At 36.1% G+C, this 27,394-nt stretch overlaps 3 protein-coding genes and 1 pseudogene across 10 annotated transcripts; 3 read left to right on the plus strand and 1 right to left on the minus strand.

Moving 5' to 3' along the window:
• Nucleotides 1–9,028, plus strand: LOC105158410 (uncharacterized). 5 transcript variants are annotated; one of them, XM_011075162.3, is made up of 18 exons: nt 1–394; nt 2,080–2,319; nt 3,834–3,900; nt 3,983–4,112; nt 4,190–4,334; nt 4,691–4,933; nt 5,028–5,112; nt 5,602–5,704; nt 6,218–6,343; nt 6,420–6,533; nt 6,827–6,945; nt 7,065–7,149; nt 7,250–7,342; nt 7,447–7,536; nt 7,683–7,802; nt 7,886–7,977; nt 8,226–8,277; nt 8,619–9,028. In XM_011075162.3, exons 1-18 carry the CDS (start codon nt 202–204, stop codon nt 8,688–8,690), a joined length of 2,169 nt encoding a protein of 722 aa, XP_011073464.1. In that variant the 5' UTR covers nt 1–201; the 3' UTR covers nt 8,691–9,028. The 5 variants fall into 5 exon arrangements, with proteins under 5 accessions (XP_011073464.1, XP_088735174.1, XP_088735175.1 ...); XM_088879048.1 differs by having other exon boundaries at nt 3,989–4,112; XM_088879049.1 differs by having other exon boundaries at nt 3,837–3,900; nt 3,989–4,112.
• Nucleotides 9,029–9,571: 543 nt separating this feature from the next.
• LOC105158411 (perakine reductase) lies at nt 9,572–13,514 on the minus strand. Its single transcript, XM_011075165.3, has 7 exons — nt 13,322–13,514; nt 11,941–12,111; nt 11,376–11,582; nt 11,090–11,262; nt 10,851–10,947; nt 10,095–10,248; nt 9,572–9,944 (listed from the first exon to the last, which is right to left on the minus strand). The coding sequence occupies exons 1-7, from the start codon at nt 13,361–13,363 to the stop codon at nt 9,766–9,768; spliced, it is 1,023 nt and encodes a 340-aa protein (XP_011073467.1). The 5' UTR covers nt 13,364–13,514; the 3' UTR covers nt 9,572–9,765.
• Nucleotides 13,515–13,867: 353 nt separating this feature from the next.
• Nucleotides 13,868–16,221, plus strand: LOC105158412 (transmembrane emp24 domain-containing protein p24beta3). Of its 3 annotated transcripts, none has more exons than XM_088878738.1 (5): nt 13,868–14,203; nt 15,111–15,297; nt 15,411–15,518; nt 15,657–15,800; nt 15,911–16,221. In XM_088878738.1, the coding sequence occupies exons 1-5, from the start codon at nt 13,982–13,984 to the stop codon at nt 16,042–16,044; spliced, it is 795 nt and encodes a 264-aa protein (XP_088734864.1). In that variant the 5' UTR covers nt 13,868–13,981; the 3' UTR covers nt 16,045–16,221. The 3 variants fall into 3 exon arrangements, with proteins under 3 accessions (XP_088734864.1, XP_088734865.1, XP_011073468.1); XM_088878739.1 differs by having other exon boundaries at nt 15,657–15,753; XM_011075166.3 differs by lacking the exon at nt 15,657–15,800 and having other exon boundaries at nt 13,869–14,203.
• Nucleotides 16,222–18,272: 2,051 nt separating this feature from the next.
• Nucleotides 18,273–26,173, plus strand: LOC105158530 (uncharacterized; annotated as a pseudogene). The gene is made up of 12 exons (XR_016064794.1): nt 18,273–19,073; nt 20,791–21,055; nt 21,202–21,367; nt 21,506–22,125; nt 22,260–22,688; nt 22,778–22,894; nt 23,470–23,534; nt 24,021–24,173; nt 24,420–24,654; nt 24,753–25,088; nt 25,254–25,355; nt 25,724–26,173. The product of XR_016064794.1 is annotated as an uncharacterized LOC105158530 (transcript).
• Nucleotides 26,174–27,394: the final 1,221 nt, after the last annotated feature.

Here is a 27,394-nt window from a genome sequence, read left to right on the forward strand (position 1 = left end):
CATAATCTATATCCATTGTTTCCTCTTGAATAAAAAGCCTACCGAATGAAAAACCATAAATTTCCACTCTCCAAAGTCTCTCGTCAAAACCTTCGTCCGCAAGCACTCCTCTCCCTAATCTGTGTTCCAGATCCAAATACATTGTTGAATTCGCGCACCTATACGTACATATTCGTATTGCTCTTGCGAGATTGAAGGACTATGGGCGGAGTGCCATCGACGCCGCGATTAGGGGGCGGAGAGCAGCTGCCGGAGAAGGCGGAGAGCTTAATTGGGGCGTTTGTCGGTGAGAAATCATTTCCACTTACCTCGGATTACTGGCAGAAGCTTCTAGAGCTTCCATTCGATCTTCGCTGGCCTTCTAATCGCGTTAACCAAGCTTGCCACCTATTCGGTCAGTGCATTCTTGTCTTTTGCTTTATTTTTGTAATATTGAAATTTAGTTCGTGTTTTCTGCTAGTGAGATTACCGGTTTGTGTTTTGTGATGGTTTGTTGTTAGTTTGCATTTAGAAATGTGTATTTGATTGCGTTTTCTCGTGTGCGGAAAGCTGAGTTGTTTCGAGTTTGATTTTGGAATTGAGAGTAAGTTCATATGTTTTCTTTCTGGAAATCAGCTTGTGTGTGTGCGTGTGTGTGCTTTCTTTTTCTTCCTTCCATCTTGGGTGGGGGTGGGGTGGGGGGAAGGTGGTTATTGTTTGCATCATGTATTCGTGCTCTGAGATTCTAGAGTAGGTGAGCATTGCTTTTTGTTTTGAGTTTGAATTTAGAGAATTTCTTGTAGATTATATACTATAGTTCCTAAAGAATGTCAAATATTATAAAATCTAGGAATGGTTTCAGAAAATGCAGTAATAGACAACCTTAGCATGTTGCTGTACTTTTCTGCAAATGCTGATGATTGTAGAGCTCCAAGGTGGTGCTGTTGTCTTCTCACGTAATAATAAAGCTTTGATGTTCTTAGAGATAAACACAGAAATTCTCTATATAATAGTGTAGTTTCATACTTTTTAGCTGTATTTTTCTGCAAATGCTGATGATTGTAGAGCCCCAAGGTGGTGCTGTTGTCTTCTCACTTAATAAAGCTTTGATGTTCTTAGAGATAAACAGAGAAATTCTCTATATAATAGTGTAGTTTCATACTTTTTTGCCAGTATCATTTCCAAAAATTTCTTTTTGATAATCTCTTTAAGGTTAAGCAGTCAAATTATAGTAAAGAACTATGTAATTCATGTTATTTTGCTTTCATCATTTTCTAAGGTTCAAAATCTTTTGAACTTTCTGTCGCGAATGCTATTGATTATTCAAAAAAGGGGTTATGCAACTGTTGCAGCAAAAGTTGCATTAGTTATAGTGCTCCAGAAGTTTTGCCAGAGAACTCACTTAGGTATAGGTGTTCCCATATTTGCTCTTGCTCCAGAAGTTTTGCAATGATTCTTTCCCATTTCAACCTTTTTCCTATCTGGCGATGCACTTTCTGGTTTTTGGTTGAAGGATAAAATCTGTGTTTTAACATTATGTCATCTTCTAGGCACATGCTTTTCCATATATAGTCTCCTTTACCTGTTATGAAATATGCACATCCGTTGGTACACAATCTTCTCAACAATACATACCTATACTTTTGGTATCTTATGCAAAGGAGAAGAATGTCCTATGATGTGTAAATTATTATAGCACAAATTCGATGAATTTGAACATAAAGTATCATGATGTTTGGTACTACTTATATGTTTGTAATTTTCTTAGGTTCTGGAATGGCACAATGCTTTAGAAAAGTGTGCTTTTATCTCAGCTGTGCTTGGAAGTAAGTCTGAATAACAGAAGCTCCTAGGATCCCTGCTCATTGTATAAGATTTTCCGTTATTGTCCTGCTAGAAATTGAGTATTTAAATAAATTGGCAGCTATTCACTTATTCATTTAGAGAAACATGAATATCATGGCCATGCTGTTAATCCTAAAGTGATATCTAGAGCTAAAAGGAGAAATTAATTCATGTAATGTTCTTCATGTGGTCAATACTTACTTTTTAAGATATATTTTCATCTAGTCTGATTCTCATCGGCTTGTTTGCATGCAGCAATAAACAATTGCAATACGAGGCACCTTGCAAAGATTTTGATTCACCTAGCATGGTGCTTGCAGGAGTGTGTTTCTGCATCTGGGGTGGCATCTCCAGCTATCTCAAAAGCTCTCAATGCACTATTTCTATTATCTGTTTTTCTAAAGTATCTGATTGAGAATGCTAAGAGTGATAACTTTGAAGAACTATGCCTATCTATAGATGAATCTGAGCCAATGCCAAATAATTTCTCCAGAGGTTCGATTTTTTACATCATATTTTATGCTTACTTAGACCAGTTTGTATGGCTTATGTTTGTGTATATTCCTATCTTCATAACATTTTTGTTTTTGTTATATCTTCTAATTTATTTTCCCAAAAAATTTCTGGTTGTCTGCAATCAAAATTTTGCTTTCAAGTAATTAGCATGTATCACTTTCATTGTGTTAGGTTTAACCATTTAGTCTCTGTCATGTCTGTACTTTTCAGGGTAGTTTGTTTGTGCTTCCTGATCCGGAAACAAATAGATATAGATAGGAAAATAATGAAAAATGTTGCACAATAACAAATTTTGAATGCATATGCTTTTCATCATGCCTCCTTTGACATTGCGACTTGCTGGTCTCAAATATTCCCCAGGATTGTAAGAGGATTATGCCATGACTTTAAACGAGGCTGAATGGCTAACTAATCAGAAGTTGTTACCGTACTGGCTAGGATTTCTCTTGCGTGATGATCTTGATTTATTGTCATGTTTTGGTTGAAAACACAGACCAGCTACCAAAATGATCTGATTTCCCTAGTTCAGAAACCCTTCTTGAACCTGTTCATCTTTCCACTCTCCATCTTTTTAGATTATCCGATTTACCAGTATGCTAAGTCTTGTGTCATCATTGATAAACAACTTAACAAGTTTTGTGTTATCCTCTTCAAATTGTTGACTGTTTGGACAGGAACCTTGACATTTTGAATATGATTGTTTAACAACACTTCATTTTCAGAAGATAATGCTTAAGATGGTATCCTCTCCAACTTTACACTTACTCAATGCTTGAAGTGCAATTAAGAGGTTCTGTATGTAGTCTTGCTAAAGTTTAACTGGTAATAATAGAAGTAGAGGATTTTATCCCTTTTTTCCTTTTCCCATTTTCCCTGAACAATCTGTCCACAAAAACTCCAGGACTTGGCATTTTTGTTATTGTGGTAAACAAATATTCAGTTTCTATTGATGTGATGCTTGAATCACCTGTATACTACTGCTTAATGATCAAGATGTTAATTGTTTGTTTTCAATTTAAATATTTTCAAGCCAACGTGTGGTTGGATGCGTTGTGATCTTGAGTATGAATGTCCCCCCCGTGTGGGGATGGTAATAATCTAGTCAGTAGAGAAGCATGTGATCCTTTTATACTTTTATGTTGTGAATACATAGAGAGACTCATCCCCAAGTATCTTTGAAAAGATTAAGACACTCCAGTTCTTCTCACACTGCATAGCAAGTATACCAAATTTCCTATAATAATTTGAACTCGACTTTACAGTTAGCTGAACACTGGTTAAAATGACCTTTATCAAGTTGAGTTGACTTCTACATATTTTGTGTCCTTTCAATATATATCATGACTTAGAGGTCCAGTTCATTGGCATTCTTTAATGAATATTTAAAACCTTTAATTGTTTGCTCAACGTCTTCATTCATTCTGGTCCCTTTCTGAACCAGTTGCTTTCCTGATGGATGCACTTATACTTGACTTTGTTCCACCTTCTCAAAGCAGGTGAAGATGTTGGAAACCTCATTATGTACAGTGCGTTTAACTTTATTGCCAAAGTTGATATTAGGTATGCGTGGATGGTGAAAGATGTCAATTGATGCATTGCTTTGTATTTGCGTTTCCCTAATTTTTGTAATTTTCTTGATAAGTCCTAGAACATACCTTCTGCATTATGAGCTGCTTAACTTCATGCTGATTGCCATGTCAACTCAACTTGTCTCTGGGCCATCACCAGGACCGAATGATGCACACCCTTTCATTGACGCAGCAATGGCTCAGGTGAGTCAGAGAAGTTTCCTGACTTCAATGCTAATCATCTAATTCTTTTCCATATCAACTGGCTGGTGTTTCTGCAGGAAACTTCTTTGGTTGATTCAGTTGTGCACAAGTTATTGCTCAATTACATCATACACCCTGGGGCTCCATTAAACAGTTCAATTTATACCATATTTTCTGAAGAAAATCAACTAGGTGTTCTGAGAAGAGTTGGCTCTGCAGCTGGTATGGTAGTGTGGCACGAACATGCCAGTCATCTAACTTTTAACTTATATGTGATATCAATCTATTGCCTTTCCTGTTTGGTTGTAGCTTGATTCTTCTCATGAAAACTCTTGGAGTGCAATGTTGTTATGTTTGTTTATTTTGTTCAATTCAATACTTGCGCTTTTGTTATTATGTATTATTTTACTATTGGCTTTCCATTGAAGAGCACGATACATCAGAGGTACTACCAACTATAGGCTTTTGTATGCATCTTTAAATAAAAGGGCTGTACATTTCCCCTCAATTCTAGCTATTATTTGTATGCCTTCAATTTGATCTTGATTTTCTAACTGAAATATAATTCATGCTTGCAGCAAACTTGATGCTATTGCCCTTTAATTACTTAGTCAGCTCAACTGGTGAAGCTTCAAGAAGTCCACTGGCAGAAAACAGTCTTAATGTTTTGCTTATTCTTTGTCATTACCATAAATGTATTTCGGTGGACTATGTGAAGGATAAAAGTCAAAACAGCAGTTCACAGTCTCTGCCTAAGGAAGAGACATATTTTTCGGAGAACCCTTTCTGCAGAGCAGTCGAAAATGTTCGGGATATTGAATGTATGAACATGTGCAAATTTCCGGATTCTGTTATTTTTTAGACTGAGATTTATGATGTTCAAACACTGCTTAAGTCTGAGTGGTCTGCCTACAGTTAATCGCGTTGATATTGAGGGCAATGCACATAATGGTCTGCTTGTGAGGCTACCTTTTGCTTCTCTATTTGATACTCTTGGCATGTGAGTATTCGGGGGTTGAATATATCAGTTCTACTGTTATTTGACATGTTGCTTTTGAATCCTCTACTGGATTTTCTCTATTGAAATTAATTTTCTGGAAAAAAAAGTAAAATGCTTAAATATGTATTTGAGCCTCCAATAGTTGTCAGTTGCTAGAGCTTGGTTATTGGTGATTTCTATTGGTTGTGATTTCCCATCAGAACTCCTAATTCTGAGAATTTATAACCTAACATCTATATTTTTATATGATTTAGTTTCACGTTTTCTGCATCATTCTCTTCAAATATAGTTGTTCTTACTAGGTTACTTCATTTTTACTGATGCTGGATGGTACGATGCTTTTATTGAGATTTAGATGATTGAGGACTCCAGGATAGTGTTACATGCTAAAAGTATCTCTATCTGAGACAGCACATTAAAATACTTGATCTTGACTATGGATATAATTCTATTTTAGGATTCTATATGCACTGGTTTCTTTTATTTCAGGTGCTTGGCTGATGAAAGATCTGTTTTGTTGCTTTATTCACTGGTGCACGGAAATTCATGTTTTCTGGAGTATGTTTTGGTGCGAGCAGATATGGATACACTGGTATGAACCCTAAATTTCACTTGCCTCATGAAGAACATCTGTCTTTTTTCTGATGAAACCATCGCTAGGCCCTCTGCTTGAAACTGAAAAGGTGAATGTAAATATTAGATTAGAGAGGAGATAATAACAACTGAAAAATATTCTTAGTGAAAGTATTCTTAAATCTTAAGGTAACTTTGATGTTCAATTGCTAATTATGACTTAAGAGGGGTCATAAAATATTTCCTGATTATTACTATATTAGGAAAGCTGGGGTATCCACTTTGCCAAACCTTTATCAGTTTGTCCTTTGTGTAAAGTGTTTATTAAAGACTGTTTTTTCTGCGAGGATTTGTTTTTCTAAGGTGAGTCTAAGTGCAAATTGTAGGAGTGAGACAACGCTGCTACTTTAGTGATATTTAGGAAGGATAACATGATTATTTTTATGGTCACTGGTGTGCTGTATTTGAACTTGTTCAGTTCCACTGCAAATCTTGGTATGATATTGACCTTTTCTTCAAATGATATATACAGTTGATGCCCATGTTGGAAACGTTATATAATTCTCCGAAAAGGACGGCCAATCACATTTATATGGTGCTGATTATTCTTCTTATACTAAGTCAAGATTCCTCTTTCAATGCTAGCGTCCACAAACTGGTAAAGATAATTTTTCTTTACCCATATAAGTTTACTTATTCTAATCTCGTACCTGAGTTATGAAATATGCTTGCAGATGCTGCCTAATGTGCCATGGTATCAAGAACGTCTTCTTCATCAAACTTCTCTTGGTTCCCTCATGATCATAATTCTAATTAGGACTGTGAAATATAACCTCTCTAAGCTGAGGGTAAGACTTGATGCAATTCTTCTAGCTTATTTTTCCTTGTCTTGGACTCGACATTTGAGCTTTGCACCCTGTTACCCTTTATGGCGTTGAATAATAGCATCATAGATCTACTCAGTTATTATAATTATCAGAAAGATGTGTCTAAGTTTCCTACTGTGAAAACTCAAATTGTTTCATTTTGAACAAATGTAGACATTTGTAATATAAAACAGAAATCACCACAGTTAATACACTCGAATGATAAGTTTTTGCCAATTTATGGTTATATTATTTTAATTCTTCCATTGCAACAGGATGTCTATCTTCACACAAATTGTCTTGCAACTTTGGCAAATATGGCACCACATGTTCACCGCCTGAGTGCATATGCATCACAGCAGTTGGTTAGCCTTTTTGATATACTTTCACGCAAGTAAGTCTCATCTTTATTGTTTTTGCCCTTGACATCTTACAGCCTGTATAGTACTTGACCAAGATGCATCAGGATTGGGTTCTCTCCCCTATTTGTGGTTTAATATCTTGAATATTTAGGTACAATAAATTCGCAGAAGTTAGAAATGATGAGATGAAAATGGCAGATGGTGATCTCCAAGGAGACAGCCTTCCAGAGGATCCGGTAGCAAAGTCCCTTGCTCCGTGATGATATCATTTTTTTTAATTTCAAATTTATTTGATTATGCTAGGGTACTTATTAACCCTTACAATCTATGCTGCAGTCATCAGAACTGCACATATATACTGACTTCCTGAGACTTGTGCTGGAGATACTAAATTCAGTCCTAACTTTCACATTACCTAGAAATCCAGAGGTATCACAAATTGGATTTGATTATTCAAGGAAATATTGCTCATCTGATTTTTCAATCTCAAGGGTATATCCCTTGATTTGCTAATTGTTTCCATTAACTTTCAGGTTGTTTATGCAATTATGCACAGACAAGAAGTCTTTCTACCATTCAAGAATCATCCACGTTTTAATGAGCTGTTAGAAAACATATATACCGTATGTGTTCAATGGAGCATATTTCAATTTCACTAATAAATTCTTCTCATGACTTGGAAAGAAAATCGAGTCTCGGTGATAGTGGTCTTGGAGAAGCTTAATCTTTCCTCACACGCAGCAATATTCTGAATTGTCTTTAATTACAGGTTTTGGATTTCTTCAATAGCCGTATGGATGCTCATAAAATGGACGATGAATGGTCAGTGGAAAAAGTGCTTCAAGTCATAATAAACAACTGCCGATCATGGAGAGGTGAAGGCATGAAGGTAAAATACTTGAATAGTTAAATTCTGTTTTGTGATTTTTTCTGATGCTTTATATCTTATTCCCACATTTTGGTCTTGAAAAGATGTTTACGCAATTACGCTTTACCTACGAACAAGAAAGTCATCCCGAGGAGTTCTTCATTCCATATATATGGCAGTTGGTATTGTCTGGCAGGTATACTTCCTACCCTGCACATGAAAAAGATATTCACAAACTGATACCACTGCTGAATTTATGCTTCCCTTGTCCTTCTATCTACATTGCGACTTTCACATATGATATATCCAATTTTGTTGAGGCTGTCGGTTTTAATTTCCGAGCTCTACGGTAGCTTTCTTGAATGCTATTGCAAATGTTCAGATTTACAGTAAATATATGGTGTTCAACTCGCTTCTAATTAAAAACTGTTTTTCACTACGCAGTGATTTCTCTTTCAATCCCAGCAGCATAAATTTATTCCCAGTACCTGTAGAAGTAAGTCGTTTCCAATTAAGTTATAATGGTTTTCTTGTTCTCTTATGCTGCACGGAGCACTTTATTCTTCTGCATTACTCGTTAGTATCTTGGTTTCATGTGTTCTATCAACAATTTTTTGTTGTTTGAACACCTGCTGGTTCAGTTGATGGGTCGCCATGTATAGACGGCTAGTGAATCATTAGTTGCGTCACCTGTGTTTCTGCTAATTATAAAAGCTTTATGCTTTTGTAAGGCTCTTAACACTACAGCATAAGAATCGAATTATGATGTGAAAATGAATTTCTTTAGGATCTGCAAGTCAAATTATATTAGAAATTGACTGATTACTTTTACTACAGGATATAGATGACGGGGTGAAGCTGGAGAAGCTCCAAAGTGTTGGGCCAAAAGAAAATGCATTTCAGGTGTAGAGCCGTAGTCCACCTGAAGACATCAGGTTAATGTACATACACACAGAAGAGTAGAAAATTTCTCGATTCGTTTATATGTTTATATATCGTGAGTGTATAGGCTTTTTTTGTTTTGATTATCTAATTAATGGGATATATGTAAATGTAATGAATAAGAGAAGATTCTCAAATTCGCAGTATATGTTCTAGAGAAATCAACCAGACGCACATCCAACTAGTAGGGGCTGTGATCCCAATTAGGCATTTTGAAGTTTGCCATGAAGGCCGTACTCACAAGAGTACATATGTAACCTATACACCATATCAACAGTATGATCTGACTGATTTAATTTCATGCACATTATGCCTTTTTCTTTTTCTAGTAGAAGAATATCTCCTCCATATATTTTTAGTATTTGCATCCCACTCTCTTCCATGTTGGTATTCTTCACATGTCTGTCTCAACAATTGTTCTATATCTAATCTTACAAGGGAAGTGAAGAAAAGTTCTAACTGTATTTGTTTTATTAGGTTTCTGAAAATTGCATACAAGCAATGCTGTTATTTTGTTGACGCAGGTGCAAAATTTACATTTTATGTAATTATTTTGTTGACGCATTATTTTTTGCCCAAACCCCAACAAAAAGTAGTGTAAACAAAAAACTTTTGGAGGGTATAAGTGTAATTTAAAAAAAAAATTGGAGAGGAAGTGTAATATCACACTTTTAAATGGAGTTTAAGTATAATACATCCTATAAAATATTTTAAAATTCGTTAGAAACAGGATTAGCATTTTAAGAGCTAATACAAGATTCGGTGTAATAAATTTAACAAAGTCTAATTTCAATTGCACTATTTATTTCAATTCTTTTCACATAGCTTCATCTAATTGCACGATGTAATTGAATGCAACCGGTGTCTTTTGTACAAAACCGTACATAGAGGATGGAAAAGTTTAAAAGAATACAAAGATCAAATTTGCAACCAATCACCTTAAATCTTTACAATGACACCCCCAAATTGGACATATTATAAAGAGTAAATTCGGAGAATCAATCACATTTTTCTTGATTATATCATTCTTTTACGAGAAAAATCATTTTCTCTGTGGTGTATTCGCAAATCTGTAGGAATACATTGAAAAGATGGTAATTTCTCTTTCACCACCAACTTGATCAACAGGAATTGCAGCAGCAATTTCTTTCAAGTCCTCAGCTGTCAGTTTCACTGCTAAGGAGTCAATATTCGCTTCCAGGTTCTTAATCTTTGTAGTCCCTACAAAACATCATATTCCAACCATACATGAAAAGATCATGTTACCATCCCCAAAGGTACAACATGAGCATGCAATGACCATGGCAGTTGCACAACAAGATTTTCCCAACACAAAAAACAGAAGAAGTTCAAAAGTTCTCTCATACATACCAGGTAGTGGAACCACGTCATTGCCCTGATGGAGAAGCCAAGCCAGAGCAAGTTGAGGAGGAGTACAAGAATGCTTAGCAGCTAAACTGGCGAACCGGGTGTACAAGACTTTGTTCTTTTCTCGATTGTCCCCAGTGAACCTTGGATGCATCTCCTAAGAGGACAAGGGAAGCAACAGCAATAAAAACCATATAGTTTTTTCTCGAGAAAACAGGTTGTAATTGAGTAACATTATGTTGGAAAAAAGAGTTAGATTCAACAAGCCCCCAGTAATAGGCACAAAACTCCTTTAAGCAAACAAAATGGGCATTTCAACTTTTAAAATGAGGGCAACACGACCCCTGACGTGAGAACTAGTAAGATTCTTTTTCAAAAGTTCACGGGATCTTGTTGCCCCTTGTAATTTTCATTCTGGGGATTTTGTGCCTATTAGTCTTTTCACAAGGGGGTAGTTGATCAAGCCCCTTATGAAAACAGTAGTAGGCACAAAACTCCTTTTGAGCAAAAAATAGCGGCAACACAACTCTTTGAACTTTTAGAAAAGAGGGCAACACAACCCCTGACGTGATGTACTAACATTCTTTTCAAAAGTTCAATTTATCATGTTGCCCCCTTCTTTTGCTGTTCAAGGGGGTTTCATGCCTATTAGTATTTTCCTAGAGGGTAAAATGTAATTAACCCGTCAAAAACAAAGGTTATGTGCAGATGAGATTAAAGTTAAGACGCTATATCAACAAAACCATATGCAGCATTTACCAGCACGCTCTGTGAAGGTAAGCTCTCCACAATTCCCTTTCCACCGAAGAATCCGTGACCAAGAGGGCTATACGCTACTATCCCAATACCAAGCTCCCTGTATCAAGAAACAGTGATCATTTTTTAACAAACAGATGACTTTTGGCTTTTAGAAATACTTCTGAGTTTTAAGCACGAAGATCTAAAAACTAGATCAATATTGCATTGCTGCAATGAGCCAAACCAAGGTTCAAACTGACCTACAAAGCGGAATCACATCTTCCTCAATCTCACGACTCCACAGAGAATACTCCATTTGCACAGCAGTGATAGGATGCACAGCATGTGCCCTCTTGATCGTATCCGTACTAGCTTCAGATAACCCAATGTATCTGATTTTCCCCTCTTCCACTAGCTTCTTCAGTTCCCCCATCTTCACAAACACAGAGCCAAAGGATTGCGAAAAATATTAGAGACGAAATTCTAGCATCAAATGCATAATGAGTTGAGTAAGAAACATATGCAGTTTTTTTTTCTAATACTAACAGTTTCCTCTATTGGCACAGATGTGTCAACACGATGCTGATAATACAGATCAATGTAGTCCACATCAAGCCGCGTTAGACTAGCTTCAATGCATTTCCGGACATATTCAGGACTTCCCTTGACGTGAACCTGACTCATACCGTCAGGCATATAAACGCCAAATTTACTCGCTATCTGAACTTGCTCACGAGGCAGCTCTTTTAATGCCTGAAGTGATTATGGAATGTTAGTAGTGATGATTAAAGAATTCGAAAGATGTCTGTTGAGAGTAACAGTATGGTTTTGCCAATGAATCCAATGTGTATTATTGCATTCTTATCTTCAATAACATCGTACAAACAAGGTTTCTACATATGTGGATGACTTTATGCCGCTCATGTGGGCTGTAATCCATGCAGTAAGAACTGTCAGAAAGTGAAGTGCTGGTATCATTATGTATGATTTAACACTCACAATCAAGTCGGGCTGCTGCCCACATGCGTCGAGCCTCTTCTGTCCTTTTGGTTTGTCCATGAAACGAAACTCATTTTATGTAATTGGCTTTGTAGGTAAAAGAATTAGTTACCTTGCCAATCATGATCTCATTATCGCCAGCCTGCCCATAGATATCCGCAGTGTCGAAGAACGTGATGCCTTTGTTGAAAGCTTCTTTCAGGATTGCTGCTCCATCTTCATGTGACAGAGGAGCATTCAGTATGCCTGAAAGCCCCCCACAGCCAAATCCAAGTCTAGAAACCTGGACAACAGAAATCAGCTCTTTCTCATTAACCAAACCAAAATGTGTTTAATCCGAATTGAAACTTGTCATTTTCACCTTCATTCTCATAACATGATATTCTTATAACAATATACTGATGCAATCCATCTATGTTTGGTCATATTTTTAAAAGACAATTTTCAGTTTTACACTATTTAAGCATTTTAAAGCTTGATCATTTAGCCCAACTCCATTAACAATGCCCACTTCCAGCGAAAATTTGCAGTCCAAGTCAAAAACACTTCTCAAACAGTCCGAACCATCATTGGCTGTCTTTAGTTATACATAGGATATGACACGACATATTCATGTTGACTTTTTAAGAAACAAAAATAATGTTGTATTTTATATTCAAAATACAATATTCATAAAGTAACTATATAACAAATCAAATCCAAACGAGTTCTCGTTTCTCACAATACCTAAGTTTGTGATCATATTATTCAAAACATATTTTCATTTTTCGCACAAAAACCAATAAAGCATTCACATCCAAATAAAAATGCCGAAAACTGGAAATAAAAATAGAAACAAAACCAAACGGGCAAAGTACTATGTTTGTTTTTATTTTCGGCATATCTCCGAAATAGGCAGAAATATGCCCAATGTTTGGACTCGAATAGAGACACCTTATTTCGGTGTTTTTCTCTCATTTGACCTATTCTCAAATGCAGGCCAAACACATATAAAAAGGACATAATTTGACATATATAATATATATATATTTATATATATATATATATAGTTCAATCCATCTATAAACTAAAATATATATATATAAGAAATATAATTTGACAATAAACAAGGAACAATGAATTTTGTCACCCAGAATACAAAACCAAACATAATACTATTTTTCTCTCTCTTCTCCCCCTATCTCTCTCACACACACACACACACCACAATTCGAATAGGGTAAAGCTAGAAATTCACCATTAACAGTGTATATACGGGAGGAGGCACTCATACTGGAAAAACAAGTGTCAAAATTACACTGTAAACAAACTCATCCTACTTCGAACATTGAAATCCACATATAAAACAGCCTCAACGTACGACAAGGAAAACAACAAGCAGAGGTAGTATCTTCTTTAACCAAAATTACAGAAACGCAATCTTTTGGCTGTAAAAAACCTCACTTTTTGGCGATAGCTTCATGAAAATTTCAAGCCCAAATGCTAATCTTTACCTGCAAACCTTGGGCACCCAAATGCACTCTTGGCACTTGCATCTCTGTATTCTAAGAATTCTTGGCTTTGTTGGAAACTGATGCTGTGTGCGATATATGAAGGGGAAATTTTGTCAAACTTTGCCATCAGATTGTTGATGACAGAGACATGATTCCTTTTGTTCTATCCATTTATTTCTTTTTCTTTCATCCTACTCTTCCCTTTTTTAAAAATTTAAAAAGATTTATTGTAATTTAGGCATGTGATATTATAAATTAACAAAAGCAAAAGATTATATGTCGAATTTTTATAATTTAAAAATTATTTTAAAAATAATAAACTAAATATATCAAGTTTTTTAATTTTTAAATTATTTTAAAATTTTCATAGAAAAGAATTAAAAATATAAACCTCTGTCCATAGGACTAAAACTGTGTTGACCAATGCAAAATCAAGAAGCGAAGCCATGTCATTGATACAATGCCACCCTGCTCCAATAATATTCTCCCACGTCATCACTGTACACCGAGGCATCAACATCGAGATACGTCCCTATATATATAGAAGACGGAGGACTGACAGCGAGAGACAGAGGTTGAGGAATCACGAAACAGACAACTACGGATTCTCCATTGTCTCACCCAAACCCGAAACCCTGATCCGGGAACCCGGAGCTGTACATGGAGGCAAGGGGAAGAGTTATCGGGTGTGGACGGGCGGCGAACGCTGCGTTGGGCCTCCTGTTGTTGAGCATGCTGAGCCGCATGTCGGCGCTCTCGGTGACTGTGAGCGACGTCGAGTGCGTGTACGAGTACGTGTTCTACGATGGCGACACCGTTTCGGGGAACTTCGTCGTCGATGATGCCTACTGGAGCTCCGATCACTCCGGCGTCGACTTCACCGTATTGCACTTTCTTTTCCTTTTATGAAACCACACACATATACACTCGTTCATGTACATTGAATGATCTATTAAATTATATTGATTTTGTGGGAGTCAATGTTTAAGGAAAAGTTTTAAAATAATCTGTTAGGGTTTAGCTCTCGGTGTGCGTTTGGCTGCGCGTGTTCGTGTGTGTATGTGTATCTGAATCGGTTAGTTTGCAAATTGGAAGTGGGTGAATTTTGGGAGACTAATTGGAACTAGAGATGAAGGGCTTTTGTTTCCTGGCTTTTTCGGTTGTTGGTGATTACAGTGGTTTCTTTTGGGGTTTTGTATGTCTTGTTTTGTCGTTGGTTTTGAGATTATGATGCAATTAGACTAAGGATTAGTTTCAGTGTTGTGAATTTAAAAAGATTCTGAAAATCGTTTAGAAGTATTGGAAATTTGGATTTATTTTATGATGAAAAGAGTTTCAAATTCTTTAGTTTCTCTTTTTTTTTTTTTTATTTAGCTGCTGATATACTTCTATAACTATTTAATTTTCTGTGAAGTCAAAGGGCTTTCCCCGGACTCAGGGCAATTATGCTGTTTATAGGCAAAAGATTAAAAGTAGTGAAACATCATATGTTACTCCAGCTTTGTTGATGCAAGTTGGATGATTTTACAATGAATGTATGCTTCAAAAGTATGACACTATGGCTTTGTCTATTTGCTTTTCAAGCCATGTTTCCCAGTGTGCATGTTATTTTTTATGAGCCACTGTCGATGGTTATTGCATGGCCTTATGTATCTTAATTTGGTGGGGTATGAAAGTTGGTGAACTGATTTCAGAGCTTAATGTGGATCAGTAGCTTAAATTACTCGTCCTTGTTGATAGTTAGTGTGTGTTGTGTGTATATGTTTATATCTTTTCCTTCTTGATGTAGGTGACGGCTCCTGGAGGTAGTACGGTACACACATTGAAGGGAACATCTGAGGACAAGTTTGAGTTTAAGGCCCCTACAAATGGAATGTACAAATTCTGTTTCCATAATCCTTCTTCTACACCAGAAACCGTCTCTTTCAACATTCATACAGGGCATATTCCCCGTGAACATGACCTTGCAAAGGATGGTTTGTCTAATCCCTTTTTTCTCTTCTGTATTGTGTATTTTGACCCTGCGGTGATAGTTTCTTTTGATTGTGATGTGGTCATATACGTTCTGTTTCCCCGTATAAATTTGCAGAACATTTGGACCCCATTAATGTTAAAATTGCTGAGCTGAGGGAGGCTCTGGAAACGGTTACCCTGGAGCAGAGGTATCTTAAAGCACGTGATGCTCGTCATCGCCATAGTAAGACCCTTTTTCTTCTCCTTTCTCTGGTTCTGTACTGCGATGTGCATGGATTTTGGAAAAGCATTTCTGTTGTCTGTCTTTGACTGCATGCGTATTATAATGTCTGTTTATTAGCCATATTCTTGACAAATGTCGGTTTTAAGTTGCAAAAAGTTGGATTACCAACATCCGCATTGCAGTACTGGGTGGCATCCGATCCCGAACCATCTCATTTTGGCAACAGAAGATACTGGTTGATTATTTCTGCATGTCGAAACAGTTCTTTGAGGGGTTCAAAGTGTTGGAATTCCATCTTTTTCACGATCCCCCAAAATCATTTATCTAACAAGTGAAACAATAACAGGCATCTTGTTCGTTCTTAACAATAACACTGTCAATGTTTGGTGCAGCAAACGAGAGCACAAGAAGGCGGGTCATATTCTACACAGTTGGAGAATACCTTCTGCTGGGTCTTGTAAGTGGGCTTCAAGTTGTGTTCATCCGTCGCTTGTTTAGCAAATCAGTCGCATATAACCGTGTTTAATAAAATTCCTCAACCAGGATATGCTGTATTCTCCTCCTCAATTTGGGCTTATCTTAATGTTAATTTAGCAGGAAGAAAGAGACATAGTTTATACAAACAACAATCTTACTTTTATTTTTGTAAGTCCTCTTGGTGATGGATCCACATTTATATATTGTGTTAGAATTTATAAGATTAGATACTGATTGGCACGGCCGGTGCTTGCGACCCCGTTGGGTGTGGAAATTGCTTCTAAACGCATCAAGTGCTTTCTAAAATTCGACTTTGATAAATCGTTAGAAAAATATATTAAATGAATCGGGGTGTCAATGGATAGAGTAAGATTCTATCCAAACTTATATTTATAAAAGACTCATTCTATCAAATAATATTCTGATCCTACCCAACCCCCTCAAGACCCTTTGGATCTCTAGATTCAATGACATTGTTTTCGAACCCCATGGGTCTCTAGATTCAATGCCATTTTTTTATGTTTTGGGGTTGGGTAGGGTCTGGATACAAAGCTTTTTTCTTTTTTTTCTTTTTTTTTTCTTCATAATATTGTTGGATAATATTTGATATTTTAATTTACGAATATTTCATAAAATTAACAGACATTTAACAAATACACAATGGGTAGCCACGAGGGGTATTCGTTAGACAACCATAAATTCTATAGGAGTATTTGTAATGATTCAAATATCGAGAAATTATTTATAATTATAACAAATATTAGAAGAGTTCATTGTAATTCAACAATTATTTTAATACGGACCCCCCGTGCGAATCTCCAAAAAAATGGGCTCATGGCGATTGGATCCGATCTTAGTCAATCTTGCCCATGCACAAGATATTCTCCGCACCGTGTCACCTCAAAATAGGAAGATTCATTTTATATAGAAGGCATCGTCCCACAAGGGAGCTCGGAGAATCAAGAAACGTGTGCTTTGCTACTTAAAAGCACAAAATAAGAAAAAAAAAATGATTCACAAATTGAAAAGGACACCAATAATAAATAATACTTAAAGGGAAAAAATGCAAGCAATCCCACTTGTGATATCGCAAATCAGTAAATTACCTCCTTATAAAAAAATAAATAGTAATTTACCTCCCTATATTTTTAAAATACAACAATTTACCTCCCTATAATTTTTAAAATGACTCCATTTTAAAAAGTACAAATGGGGTAAATTATTATATTTTTTTCCATAAGGGATAATATGCTTATTTTCAGTATTAAGGGGATAAATACCTTAATGTAGTACTGAGGTCAAACATTCAGTCCATTGACATTCAATATATCTGGATTTGCAAATTCAAAATTTACAAGAAATTACCATCGTATTTCAAACAGTAGTCGAACAAGAAAATGAACATGTTTAAGTACGAGAAAACAAGCCTGTCTTCACATTTTAAGGGGCGTTTGCTGAGTTTATTAACTTATTAATGAAAATCAATAAAAATAATATTTTTATTTGTATTGATATATCCCTTCTGATTGATTAAATTAAATCAAAAGTTATAAACAATTTTCATTCATCTTTTATCCATTGATAAATTTATGAATATTAATAAAATACAAATAATTTAATACTTTCTTTCACTTCTCATTTTCATTTTAAATATTATTAATATTTATTGTCGTTCAATATATCTTCTATACTATTATAAAGGAAAGGGGGTATCGATCAATGTGATAGTTTTGAAGTACTATGCCAAATTAATATAATACCAAAAATATCCTTAACTTCTCAACTCATGTTATATTAACTACTTAGTTAAGTTCCTTTAGAAAATTAATTTCATGTACTAAAAAAATAAATTTACTCTCATTTTGTATAATTAAAATTTTGAAATAACATATTAGTATTCGTTTTGCATGTATATATAATACCATGACTATCGATACAACATTAAAAGTGTCAATTTTTAAATTTATTTGAATAAAATATGTATTGATAATTACTGCATTAAAAAAAATTACTAGATAATTTTTGTATATAATGTTGTAAGACAATGATAAATTTTAATATAAAGAAATAAATTATGAATTTCAATAAAATAAAAGCATCACTAAAAATTATACGCGCAGATATTGCGTGATATCGTATTTAGTAATTTATATATACTTTCTAATTTTTACTATTTCTAATATATATTTATTTATTATTATTTTTCTAAAGTGGAAGAAAAGAAAAAGGATCCTAAAGTCAAAAATTAAGCATTACCTATAAATAACAATTCAGCTTCGCTTTCGTCCAACTTCCATCCTTCCTCTAGATTCTATAGGGTTCTCTCTCTCTCTCTCTCTCTCTATATATATATATGTATATACCCACCGCCATTTGCATATGTACATAGATATATATTAATCTCAACTAATCTTCACACTGTGTTCTTTTTTCTTTTATTACATAAATTAATTTCCTTTTTGTGTTTGATGTCTCCGAAAGAAGCCCTCAATTTCGAGTAGTTCTTCTTTTTCCGTTTTGTTCGTCAAGATTCATGCATTTGCAGTGTAGAGTTTGAAGGGAAAGAGATAATGCAGGTGAAGGAATTAGAGCAAATTGAAACTACAGACTCTAAAAAGCAAGAAAATTGCGGAACAGTCCAGGAATCGGATGGTTTGGAAGAGCATTGTGGCCAAAAAGATTTCAAAGTGGACTCCGTTATTCATGTTTCGAGAAAGACATTGGATTTTCCTCTGATTAATGGCGAAGAACGCAAGGTGGAGGAAGTGTATATGTACTAGAATGAACTGAATTTGATCCAACGGCTATGGGGAGGCTTAAGAATTTGAAAACTCTGAAGTTTTTCTCAAATGCGGTGAATTTATTTCCTAGGGAGTTCGGTAATTTGGTTGAGCTGGAATGCTTGCAAGTGAAAGTCGGGGAACCAGGAATTAATGGGTTGGAGTTGAGTAAATTGACGAAATTGAAAGAACTGGAGCTTAGTAGAGTGCCACCAAGGCTGTCAGCTTGCCCTTTTTTGAGTGCCATTGTTGGGCTTAAATGCTTGAATAGGCTTTCTGTTTGTCATTTCTCCATAAGGTTGTAGGTCCTTCCTATGGTTTCACAGTAATGTGTTTATGCCTGTTGGTGATTACTGACAACTCTTATGTTTGAAAGTGTTTATGTTTATTTTTTATATATTATGGACGCTCATTTGCTGTGTTGTGTTGGAAGTGCAAAAGGGTGGTGCTCGTTTTGCATGTAAAAGTGACTTGAGAATTGCTCAAAGTTGTTTGGTAGGGTGTTGGTTGTTCACTTGATTGCACAACAAGTAAAAGGCACTGTATTATCTTATTAATTGACTTTTAAAAGACGTTATGAAACTACTTTCACTATTGATGGATCATTTCTCTGCTTATAGGTTAATTAAAGCTTGTCATGCTGGGTGCTAATTATGTGCAAGGTAGACACAGGAGTAGGCTTTTTGTCAATGGAAATTATGACAATCTCTATAGGTTTCAGCTGTGTGAAATGACTGTATAGGGCTCTTTCCCAAGTTATAAAGATGAAACAGTAGCTACTAGCTTTAATGAGATATAAGCTGCCTGACTTTTTTGCCATGAACATCCCTGTTAATCGGCCTCTGTGCTTTGTAAACTTGTGTGGCTATCTAATCCAGGTTGGCTTTGTGATTTCCATATTTTGAATACCCATAGTCCTGCATAAAAGTGTTTGACGACTGGATATGGTTTGGTGACAACTGGCACCACTAAGGAATATCTTTGGCTGTTTGTGTAATCTATGACTATAGAGACAATATCTAAGTTTATGTAATTTCACATACCTGTTAGTGCCTTGGGTATTTTATATACAGATAATGGAGTTGGCTAATGCACAATTTCAGAAAACACATAGCATTAACTTACAATTTTCATTTAACATCTCGTCCTGTAATTTCTTCAATCTCCAGCCAAAACTTGTTCATCTAGTTCCATCCTTTCCAAGTGTGATTTCTATGTTATGTATGGCTGTGCCTAAGGGCATATCGGTTGAAGTAGATTCCTCTTTTTGATCAATCAAAACCCCTTCCCAAACTGTACAAGCTTCTTCCAAAGCATACGGCTTTCTGGATGTAGATGATGATATCTATACAGATGGATCTCATATATATCGTATAATGAAGTACCACATGGGTGGATGTCTATATGAATCCAAATCTGCCGAATCACTAATGTAAATGTGAGTCTGTGACACCTTTGTCCCCCATTTCCTCTTTCTTCTTCCAACCCTGCACTTACTCTCTTACCCTGAGTTCTGCATTGCAATGTTTTAAGCATCTGACTGGGTAAACGATTGAACTCATGCTTAAGGCACGGGCGTATCATGTCCAATATCTATGTCTCTGTTGAATAAAAAAGTCCATGTAACATAAGGTAAAGCTAGTTAGCATGAGGGACTGCACTATAATGACTTCTTGCTCGTATTAAATGACAAATACATGGTCAATTTCTGCAAATTAGAAAATTCGTTTCATTTAAGCATATTACGAAGTAATTAATTAGCGAAATACTCATGGTTTTCTTTCTTTTCGTTCCCCATTGATGTCCTTTTTCAAATATGATAGCTATCCCCTCAAGCTGGCAGTTTTTAAAACATCATTTTGCTAGTCTTGATCTTTATCAAGTTCCTGATGTACCGGAATTATCAATAGAGGTGCCTTAATGTGAATCACTAGTTATTAGAAGTTCACTGTGAATTGTGGCTGTATTTTGTTTCGAGTAACTTATGATTTTATGCGTGCATTCTTTTCCTGCAGATACCTTCCTCCAGAAATTGGCTGCCTCAATAATCTGGAGTACTTGGATCTTTCATTTAATAAGATGAGGAATTTACCGGATGAAATCACTTCGTTGAACTTATTGATACAACTGAAAGTCACTAATAATAAATTGATTGATCCACCTTTACGACTCTCATGTCCGCAAAGATTGGAGATCTTGGACCTGTCAAATAACCAGTTGACATCCTTGAAGTACTCAGAACTTGAATCAATGCATAACTTTCGGATTCTAAATCTTCAGGTGCATACCATTGGTACTAACATCAATTCAGTTATACCGTCTTATGGCATCTCTATTTGATTATTCCTGTGCAGATCAGTATTTGTTATCTTTTCTCTTTATTTTTTGTTTATTTTATCATCTAATGGGCTTGATACTTATTGAAGCATAATCAACTACGTGGATATCAAATACCTTCATGGATATGCTGCAACTTGGGAGGGAATATCAGCAACCTATCAAATGATGAATCTGCTGAGATGGATGTTTATGACGGTGTTATCCAGGAGATTCATGGTAGTCCTTGTAATAAGAGGCGTCCCTCTCCCCCTGGTCCCCGCATGCTCTCCGCAAACACCTCAGAAATATGTGTGGCTTGTGCTTATGTATTCCACCTTCTTCTTTGTCTGTCTGTTGGTGTTTTGTGTGCATACAGTAATTTTCTACTGTTAATGGCTTGACATGTTGCAGGATCTTGTGTTGCGCCATTGAGTAGTTTAAGTGGATTATCACCTAATAATCTATCTTTAGCTGCAAGAAGGGGAGACCGATGGAAGCGTCGGTATAATTTGCAAACAAAAGCTCAGCAGGAGTGACTGAGTTATTGCAGGAAGCTGAAAGTTGATGCTGCCTCGGAAAGCACTTCAGGAAAATGCACGACGTGCAGAGTGTCTGGCCATAGTGATAATGCCTCATCAAAAGATTTATCTGTTGTTCCAGAGGAGAAGCTTATCAACGAATATTTATCTCCAGAATGTGAGGTGCAGGGAAACTCAGTTACCTGTCCTGGCTCTCTTTCTGATGCTGTTGAGGTATTGGATGGAGGTTCATATTCTCAGTATTCTCATTGTGTAGAGAAGCCAAAAAGGCATTCGGAGAAAGATCTTGATAATCCCAAGCCCAGCAAATCCCGGAGGCCAACCAATGATCCTTCTTACTTGTCATGCCAATATAGTGAAAGATCATTTTGTGGAGTTGCAAATCATCTACCCGATGGTTTCTATGATGCAGGACGAGATTGTCCCTTTATGCCACTTGGTAGCTATGAGAAAAAACTGCTTGCTCAGTTGGGAAGTGCTTCTTCTTGACAGGTAAGCATCTTTTTGAATAGTATGGGCTCTCCATGACATAGTGGACCTACTCAGGTAAAGAGTCATAAAACAAATTAATAATTAGTCTAGTAATAAATATAAAGATCGAAATGATTAGTCAAATTCATGATCAGGGAAAGGGATGAAGAGTTGGACGCGATTCTCTTATGTGCTCGAGCATACTTGCATCAGTTTAAGCACTTTAACAAGTCCATCAATGACCATAAAGAGGTTCTGTTTGATAGTTTGCTGATGGCTTCGTTGCTTGCTCTTTGTATCGGATGATTTTGAAGGAAGTGATAAACAGTGCTGTTATTCGGAAGACATGGAAAGCTGTTTCTGGTTCAAACTACATGAAACCATTTGTTTGTACGTGTGTTACTGGGATCATAGATGATACTAGTAAAGCCACTAGGCATGGTGTGAAAGCTGTAGAAGATGTTCTTTTCCGTGATATTTGTGAAAAGTCTCTTCAATCTACAAAAGAAAGGCGCAATTCCATTATAGTTTCTATTGGCGGTGTGCAGTTTGGTGTTTGTAGGCATAGAGCATTGCTGATGAAGGTGCTTCTTTTATTAGGCATGTTTCTTTCAAGTTGAATGAATGTATCAATTCTTATGAACTGAAAATTTATCCTTTTGGTCTGCTGTAGTATTTGTGTGACTGGGTTGAGCCTCAAATCCCTTGTGAGCTTGTCAGGGGATACTTGGAATTTTCCCTGCACGCCTGGAATGTAATTGTTATAAAGAAGGGTGAGTCTTTGGTCCACATGATCATAGTAGTTAATGGCGCTGCCCAGGCGCGCGCCAGGTGCGCCATGAAAGAAAAGGGCCTGGGCGGCCTGGGTTTTGGCTGGGCTGCCCAGGCCCATGAATTAAAAAAAAATTAAGTTACTAAACCCTAATTTCCTAAATATAAAAGGAATTTCCTAAATATAAACCCTAAAAAAAATTAACTTAATAAACCCTAAGTTAATAAACCCTAATTTCCTAAGTTAATTTTTGGTGTGTACAGCAGTACAAGCTCTAATTATGCCGATTGAATCTTTGAATTGATGTGATTTTATTAATCTTTGAGTGCTTTAATTGTTCTGTTAGTGTCTTCTTTTTGGGATGATTTAATTATATGAAGTTTTGTTATGTTCAATTTGTTGTTTTATATGTCTTATTTAACTCCTTATACATTAATCTAATCAAAATAATACTAATTATATAAATATATAGATTATTTCTTATATTTGCGCCATCCTTTAAAAAGGCGCGCGCCGTGCGCCGGGCGCCGTGCGCCATGGCTCCAGGAGCCCTTGGCGCCATTGTGTGCCGGGCGCCACTAACTACTATGCACATAATAGTTGATGCATGCCATCCCCGTGACATCAGGGAAGAAAGTGACCCTGAATAGTTTTGCAGGTTGGCAATCTAGATCAGTTATATTTCCATAATACTCCAGTATTCTAATTATTGGTACATAATCTTATGCATGCCTATCGTTTCTGTTCCAGGATAGCTTTGTTTTACATGTGATGGTGTGGAAGGTGTTTTGAACTGTTTATTGGTTGTAGTATTAGTGAAATATGATTTTGTTTTATTTTGTTGTAATATTCGTCAGTGAATTCTTGTTTAAGGATACTTCGTGATTCAGCTGTTGAAAATGTTACTTGTTTCATGCTGTTCAGAAATAAGTTCTTTTTTATGTCAACTTTTAGCTCTTATTTGGTGCAAGTCTTGCAGTGTGCCATCATATCTTCAAACATTTCAATGATCCAGTTAAAATTATTTGGCTATGGCACTAGGTGTACATGAAGTCTGGTGTTTTCTGCAAGAAGAAATGTTACAAGAATGGAGATTGTTATAAAAGCATACTCCTAAACTTCTAATGCATGGCTGTCATTGTAGCTATATTCCGTTAAGCAGGGTGTGTGCTTCTGTTGTGGCCGATCATGATGCTAGTCCTATTTGTTCATTTCCTTCTCTGGCTGTACGTGATGAAATTGGGAAACTGGCATTCACGTTTCTGATGCGCTGCACTGTTGGATCACTGGAGGCTGTTGAAGGTAATTTTCCTGTTTTCTGTTTTACCAGCATATCCTTATAATCTCATCTACTTCAGAGGTTGCATTGTTCAGTTATCTTAGTTGGGCTATGCACCATGTTCACTTTTAAATTTTCTTTTTTCACACACTCATAAGTGGCACTTGTTTGGAAATGTGGCTAATTGTTCTCTTTCAGTTTGATATCCTACCAATTCTCATTAACAAGCGCACTTTCAGCATGTGGCATATTTAACTTTTCCAATATGCAGGTGAGGATTATTGAAGTGAGTGAGGCATCTGCTGATGAAGTCAGGAACTTCAAGTTCTCTTGTTTACGGGAAGTCAGGATGTTGAGTACCCTAAAGCATTCTTGCATTATAGAATGTTATGGTCACCAAATATCATCCAAGTGGCTTGAGACAGCAAATGGAAATTCTGGACGCCGTATATTACAGTCTGCTATATTGATGGAGTACTTAAGAGGAGGCTCGTTGAAGGTGAAATTTTGAGTTCAATAATATCTGGTTGCGTGTACTTGCTTGGTTGTTTCATACAGTTTTGTGTCTAATTTCCAACTGTCATCTCAATTTGACAGTGCTGTGTTTTGAAATTATCAAGTGCTGGTGAGAAGCATGTTGCTCCTGACTTGGCACTATCTATTGCCAGAGATGTGGCATTTGCATAAACTGAACTACATTCCAGACACATTATTCATTGTGACTAAAAAGTGAGAACATTTTGATCGATCTTGAGAAGCAGCAGCCAGATGGCACACCTATAGTGAAGATATGTGATTTTGATAGGGCAATTCCCCTCATTCTTACTTGCATCCGCACATGTTGGAATATCTCGACCTGATATTTATGTTGGCACTCCTCGATGGATGGCTCCTGAGGTGTTCTGTGCAATGCATCAGCAGAACATTTATGAGGTTGGTAAGATCTTTCCCCATCAGTGTGCTAGTGATTTACTTGTGATAATAGAACAACTGAGAAGTGGGTATTTGCCACTAATTCTAGTTATTCAGTCACTAAAGCATAGCTACTCATTTGTCCTTAATGACTGACAAGGCTTTCCCTGATATGTGTTCAAATAGGAAGTGGATAGTTGGTCATTTGGCTGCATGCTTCTGGAATTGTTGACATTACAAGTCCCTTATTCTGAGTTGCCAGAATCTGAAATCCAAAGGTTTCTGCAGGTATAAGGCTATTCTTCTCTTCATTCAATAAATGGACAATTAAGTGTAAGATGTGAACGATATGGATGTTCTCTGAAGAATGTCTCCCATTGCCTTGAAACATTATTGGGGTGCAAATTGTGTATTCCCATACATGTCAAAACTCTGGCTGGTAACAAATGTGCAGTAAGTACTCATTATTCAAAAGTTCTTGGATCAAGTATACTAACACGCTTTAGGGGTCTCCCTCAGCATGTAAGACAATTTGCTAATGTCTTTGTGTTTTACTGTCGGTATGATATTTGATTGTATGCACAAAATTATTGCTTCGTTAGTGGAAATGGAGCTAGAAACAAAGCACCAACCACAACTTTCCTTAATCTATGCAGATGGGAGAACGACCCAAACTGACAGATGAGCTGGAGGCATTGGCTCAATCTGAGGCTGACCTTGAGACTGAATCTAAAACCCTTCGATTTCTTGCTGAACTTTACCATCAGTGTACAGAAAAGAATCCATCTGATCGTCCATCAGCCAAGAACATCTACAGTCTGTTGCTCGCCTGCGAATGGTCAGTCAAAGGTTCAAGAAGCTCAGAACAAGAATAGTGTACCTTTTAACATAGATTCCAGAATCTGGTAGGTTTAAATTGAACATTAGGTTAGCTTAGATCCGTTGGGAGCAGTGTTGAGTTTTAAGCCCCGGACCATTCTAACCATGTTAAACATTTGATTAGGTTCACAACCTCGCAAATTATTTTTAGTAATTGGGATGTAACAAAAAGAGGTCAACTTTTCATGTTCTAGTTAATTATCTGGGCTATTCTTCATTAACGTTTATTGAGGGGCAATATGGTAAAAATCATTTAAATCCATTGTATGAACGGCTTGGTAAATATGTGTATTTGTGCATCAAGCATATTGAAGTGAACATCTTATTGATATCTATCTCCCAGCTAATGCGGAATGCTGTCCAAGTTGAATCCTAACCACCATATCCTTGCACCCATTAGTAAATAAGACCTAATTGTATTGGATAATTTGTACCTATACATGTCGTTGTAATTACTTCAATTTATCCATGGCACAGGAATGTTAAATGTTGGATCAAGGCCTTCATTAATTTTTATGTTGCCATATTTTTCATATATGTTTTACTCGTAATCATTGCATTAGAAAAAAAATTATTATTGGCTGCAATGTTCATAGCTATGACTAAAAATTATGGTAAATAATTATTATTAACCACGATTAAATAAAAACAATGTAAAAAATTAGTTTTTCCACGATTAAGAGTTCTGGTAAAAATACTAATTATGACAAATGGTTTAATCATTCTCGTAAATATTACAATCGGCAATCTGTGGCCGTAGTCAATGATTATTTATTATCAAATATTATATTTCTTGTAACGGAATATATATATCCATCTGCAACAAAAATTTACAGAATATCAAGGTTTTCCGAGCATTATTTTCTTCCACCTAATATTCCTTCATTTCCAGTAATTTTGTATAGTGATTTCATTGGGAACATGACAAATTTACTTGCCTCTCTTTTAGGTCTGCTCTGATTCACTGAGATTTCCTTATTTTGTTTCCCTATCAATTTATGGCTCTATTCTCTCCTCACTGAATCAGAAAACAGCTTTGATTCTGCCTCCTCTAGAATAGTTGAGTATCTTTTCTATTTTTGGGTACATCATGTGCTTGATCAGATATGGTCCTGGCTGGACTATTTGACAACAATATCAACATTCCATGATGCTGCTTCAATTGGTAAGAAGCTGTCATTTTCTAATTTCATCTAATTCATCCACTCACTCATTTAAAATGTTGCATTTTTACATAAAAACATTTCACCCCTAAGAAATCATCATCAGAGCTACAATCACTACATTTTTCAAGGCTTCTAATTAAAGGTGTAGCTACAAACTAATGCATCATTATTCAAATTTTGACACCAACCACCAAATTCCTGTAATCATTAACCTATCTAGTAAGCATGAGAGAGAAAGGGATTCCCTAATTAGTTGTGGGGGATATTGTAACCCTAATTGCA

This window comes from Sesamum indicum, linkage group LG3, assembly GCF_026168435.1.
Source record: "Sesamum indicum cultivar Baizhima isolate 11 linkage group LG3, ASM2616843v1, whole genome shotgun sequence".
Classification (NCBI taxonomy): Eukaryota; Viridiplantae; Streptophyta; class Magnoliopsida; order Lamiales; family Pedaliaceae; genus Sesamum; species Sesamum indicum.